The sequence below is a fragment of the Aspergillus costaricaensis genome, assembly GCF_003184835.1.
Source record: "Aspergillus costaricaensis CBS 115574 unplaced genomic scaffold BO79scaffold_5, whole genome shotgun sequence".
Taxonomy (NCBI): domain Eukaryota; kingdom Fungi; phylum Ascomycota; class Eurotiomycetes; order Eurotiales; family Aspergillaceae; genus Aspergillus; species Aspergillus costaricensis.
The window spans coordinates 1,098,737-1,103,564 of NW_020291805.1; the positions used below are offsets into that span (position 1 = coordinate 1,098,737).

Sequence of the window (4,828 nt, forward strand, 5' to 3'; positions counted from 1 at the left end):
CCTCTAATTACTCTTACTAAACTGCAGCAGCCAATAGTTAGTTAAAGTTAGAACATAGTAATTAGTCACTATGAGACTGGACATCGTCACAAGTATTGAGACGTGGACTACCTAAGGGAATGTATATGCCTAATTTGGTTTATGATGTGATCTCTCTTGTTATGTTGTAAAGTTACATAACGTGAGTAATGCGTACATAGAATACAAGATGTCATATGATGTGTTTAGGTGGTGGCTGTACCGGCCTTTGCATTACTCAATTGGGTATGGATAGGTGGCGAGCTGATCTTGGTCTGCTTATTGCTCAAGGCATCCTGCTTTGGAATGCAGGAAATGGAGGGGTAGGCATTATGCGGGCTTTATGGGACAGCTGTGGCGACTAACAGCAGAGTCAACTACGTCGAGACTCTTGTTCTACATCATTGTACCAGATTGCGAGATGTATAGTTCCCGATTGGGTAGCGAGTCAGTGGGAACCGGCTCAGTTGCGTGCTGCATAAAGCAACATTCTGCCCGGCTGATCCCACTGACTACCCCCTCTCAGTATGTAGATGACCGATGCTAACAATTGAGACGATACACAAGGAAAAACATGTGAAAGTGACAGGAATCGACGCAATACCACCCCGGAAGCGACCCTAGCCAGTTTCCGTCGCCACATACCCATTTGAGACGCGCTTTCTCCCCGCCCAAAGCACTACAGGCCGCCCTTGTTTTTGGCAAGGACAAGCGCAAAAGCACCTGGACATGTGGGAAAAAGAAGCACCTCCCCAACACCTCTCCACCAGTCGTTCCTTCATTCTCATCGTCCCCGTTTGTGCGTCAAGAGTAGGAAAAATATGACAGTCTGAAATGAGAAACATGCAAGCAGAAAAGAAATGAAATATCAAAGCAGGGGCATTGTAAGGAAATGGTCGCTAAGCATGATGAGGGACTCTCGCGACAGTTGCAGCGGTAGAGACATCTCTTTTTGTGCTTGAAGCGTAATCATTTCAACTTTGCATCTCCTTCAGTCATTAGCCTCCCGATCGATGGCAGCGCAACTCCACGCGAAACTTCAATATGAACGTATTATTTTCATGTGGAAACGACCGCTACCGGGAGGCTAAGACGTAGAATAGCCACAATTAATGCGTTTCGAGTCTGCTATCAAGGACCTTCCGTGTATGATGAACGTAACCAGGTTTTTGCAAGTGATGTATTCATCGAGCGGTGTAGTTCCGGAAGGTTCAGCATAGCCGATAGACGAGCAGACGATCTGAATAAACGCGACGGATCGAAACGGCGGTAACCGGAAGACGATCTTGAACGGGATGGCGGGCTAACAGAGAATGCAGAGAGAGAAATAGTAAAGAAAATGGAAAGTCGGGGGCCCAAGGCGAAATAAGTCCGAAAGGTTCACTGCAGGCTGCAGAAGATAGCCGGTATAGTGGTAATCCTGGGCTCCTCAGATAGCGTGGCGTCAACACGCAGCAAGCTGAACGGCAACCGAAAAAAGAAACGTCAAGCTACACTGCCATGCTGTACAAATCAGTACCACTGAGAACCGTACCCATCGTCCCGCTTCGCGCGGCTACCGGCAGGGCCATAAGCACCTGAAGCAGCAACCTTGGAAGCAGAACGCAGCCTAACGCCGAAGACTATGAGATTAGTCAGATTCTAGATTTCAAGCCGACCTCTACGCACAGGGTCATAACAAAGCACCAAACGCAGAGGAAAGGGGTTCCCTACAACGGAACCTAGGTTTCAGATACTCACATCCTGTCACTCCCTCCCACGGCCCGGTTGGTTTCGGGCGTGTTGTCAAGAGTTCCACGTTCGATGACCTTACGGCGCTGGCTGGAGATGGCACCGGGCTTGGCAGCACCGGGGGTGCCCATGGGCGCCGCAGCAGCAACACCCTGACGGCGCTGCTGCTCTTCAGCCTCCTTGTCCTTCTTGTTGGCATCCACGATCATGGCAGCATTCTTCTGGTACTTGTAGACGGTCCAGTCGAAAACATAGTCATACTGGAAAGATTCGCGGACGAACAGATCGCGGAAGATCTTGCGAAGGTAGGAGTAGTCTGGCTTGTCATCGAAGCGCAGGGAACGAGTGTAGTTCAAGTAGATGGAGAACTCGTTGGGGAAGCCACGGCAAAGAACCTCAGTAGGGGTAGTCATCTTCTTCTCCATGATACGGTCGTACTTCTGCTTCTTAGTAGCAGCCTTCAGCCCTTGCCAGGGAAGGGTACCACGGCAGAAGTAGAGCATAACGTATCCGAGCGACTCCATATCATCACGGCGGGACTGCTCAACACCCAAGTGAGTGTTGATACTGGCGTAACGAGCAGTTCCAGTGAGGTTCTTGTTCTCACGGTAGGGGATGTGGAAGTGAGTCTTGGGGTCGCGGTACTTCTTGGCCAGACCGAAATCGATCACATTGACCTGGTTTCCACGCTTACCAATACCCATCAAGAAGTTGTCGGGCTTGATATCACGGTGGATGAAGGACTTGGCGTGAATGTACTCAATGCGAGAGATGAGCTGGTCGGCCAGCAAGAGAACGGTCTTCAGAGAGAATTTGCGGTTGCAGAAGTTGAACAGGTCCTCCAAACTAGGACCAAGAAGATCGATGACCATAGCATTGTAGTCACATTCAGTGCCGAACCAGCGAACGAAAGGAATACCGACACCACCGGCAAGCGACTTGTAGACACGGGCTTCATATTCGAGCTGGGGGTGCTTGGCCTTGACACTCTCCAGCTTGATGGCGATCTCCTCGCCAGAGATGATGTTGGTGCCTAAACGGACAATTAGCCAGCTGCTCCAGATAACTCATCTCACCTCCTGAAAATTGTCACGCACCCAGGTAGATATCACCGAAACTACCACTTCCAATCTTCCGTCCAATACGGTATTTGTTACCGACACGTAGATCCTACAGAAGTGTTAGTCATAACTGTTCAACGAGAGAAGGAAACATTCAAATGCCACGAACCATTGTCGTCATTTTGATAGATTAGACACGCCGTCGTGCTGTGTGAGTAAGGTGTTGAGCAAACTAAAGGTCGGTATCCGGGTTAGTTATAGATCGATGAGATCATTCCCTCGAGGAAGTGTGTTAAATAAAGAGTGTTTGTGAAAGAAGAGGGGGGCAGGAGGGGCGTGAAGGCAGTAGGCAATGTATGCTGCTAGAGAGATGGCAAAATCACCAGAGGACAAGGTGCAGGGAGAATCCCGGCGCGTAGTCACTTGGCAGAGCGAGTCTGCTGAGGGCAGGCGGCTTGGACGAGGAGCAAAGCAAGACACCAAGCCAAGCAAGAGGAGAGGCACAAAACAAGTGAATAGTGACACTGGGGAATAGAGAAAAGAGAGTTGCAGCCCAGAAGCGGACGAACCTGGTCTAGAAACGGGAAGGAAGAGATGAGATAGCGGTGATGTCGACTGTTGGGGTGAACCGACCGTGACGACCCGACCGGAAAGGCGAAAAAGGCGGAGAGAAAAAGAAAGGGGATCAAGCTGACAGACCTTTTAGCGGCTGTCACCGACGAGACGAGGGAGAAAAGCAGCACAACGTACCTACAGGAGATAGGAGAGACAAGAAAAGGAAAAAGAGGATATATCAGACTCAAGGACAGAGCCTTGATAATGGAGAAGGTGGGTTGAGAGAGGGGGGGGGAAGAGGGAGGGAGAAGAGGAGGAGAGGAGAGAAAGAGGAGAGGGAAAATGCGAGAGTAAAGAGAGCAGCCAAGCCGGTCAGCCTTCAGAGAAGACAGAGAGAGAGAGAGAGAAAGAGGAGGGGGCGGGTAAGGAAAGTAAGTAAAGTAAGTAACAAGACTGACTGTGATAAGTTTAGCAGCCGCCGGTGGTTGGTTGGCCGCTGGGTTTTGGCCTGTTTGGGTCTGGCTTTTTGGTCACCTTGTTTCCCAACTTTTCCTTCCTCTCCCCCCAGCGTATCGTAAATGTGGTATTTTTTATTTCCTCTTCCGTACCGTATCCAAGGCTACCTAACACCAACTAAGTCTAACTTCCTACCTTAAAACTAATCTACAAACCAACTACCAAACATCCGATCTGTTTCAAAGCAAGGCTGTCCTTCTTTCATAAGCTGATACCCGGCGGCTGGCCAAGTAGGAGGCTATAACTGGGGTCCTACAAGGCAAGGATAACGCCAGTCATTTCGGGAAGAATTGCAGATACTAGGAATGAAGACAAGGCTCTCCCAAGCAGGGTGGAAATTGCAATTCATCCTGGGGGTGGCTGAAGTAGGAGTCGGTGAAGCAATCCAGCAGTTTACGCCTGGGCAACTTCAATACTCCCTACGTACTTAATTCTCACCACACAAAACATTTTGCATTTAACTATAGCTCTGGTATCTCTTGAGGCTACCCTATTGTGTGCGTAGGTCTCTGATGCTTTTCTTAGTAACTACTGAATAAGGTTAACTAGTCAACGAAGTTGACAGCCCAGCAGGATTGGACTAGGTCATGATGCATCCGGGTTGTACCTATCACGGCTGGTTGCCTAAGGCAGATAGGACTGGTACCTCGTATGCAACCATTTCATACATCCAGATGCCTCGCTTCCAATGCAACAAAACGAAAAGAGATGAGGCAAACGATCCGCTTTGATCCAAAGACATTCTAGAAGTACCCAAAAAGCATGTTAGGCGGCGAAAAAAAAAAAGTCTGGCGATAGTGGCAAGAATATGGGTAATCACGAAATGAAAATAACCTAAACCCAAAAGCAAATGTTCCATACTATCCCCCCCCAATAGCTACCTAGTTAGTTTTTTTACGCGGTTTGTGGCGGATGATTATTTCCCTCACGCTACTTTCTTTTCCCTC

The 4,828-nt window shown here is 49.1% G+C and overlaps 1 protein-coding gene across 1 annotated transcript; it reads right to left on the reverse strand.

Moving 5' to 3' along the window:
- Nucleotides 1–1,530: 1,530 nt before the first annotated feature.
- On the reverse strand, nt 1,531–2,991 carry BO79DRAFT_214629 (casein kinase 1 family protein; the record flags this gene model as incomplete). Its single annotated transcript, XM_025683240.1, has 4 exons — nt 1,531–1,627; nt 1,759–2,782; nt 2,847–2,919; nt 2,980–2,991. 4 exons carry the CDS (start codon nt 2,989–2,991, stop codon nt 1,531–1,533), a joined length of 1,206 nt encoding a protein of 401 aa, XP_025543293.1.
- Between the last annotated feature and the right edge of the window lie 1,837 nt (nt 2,992–4,828).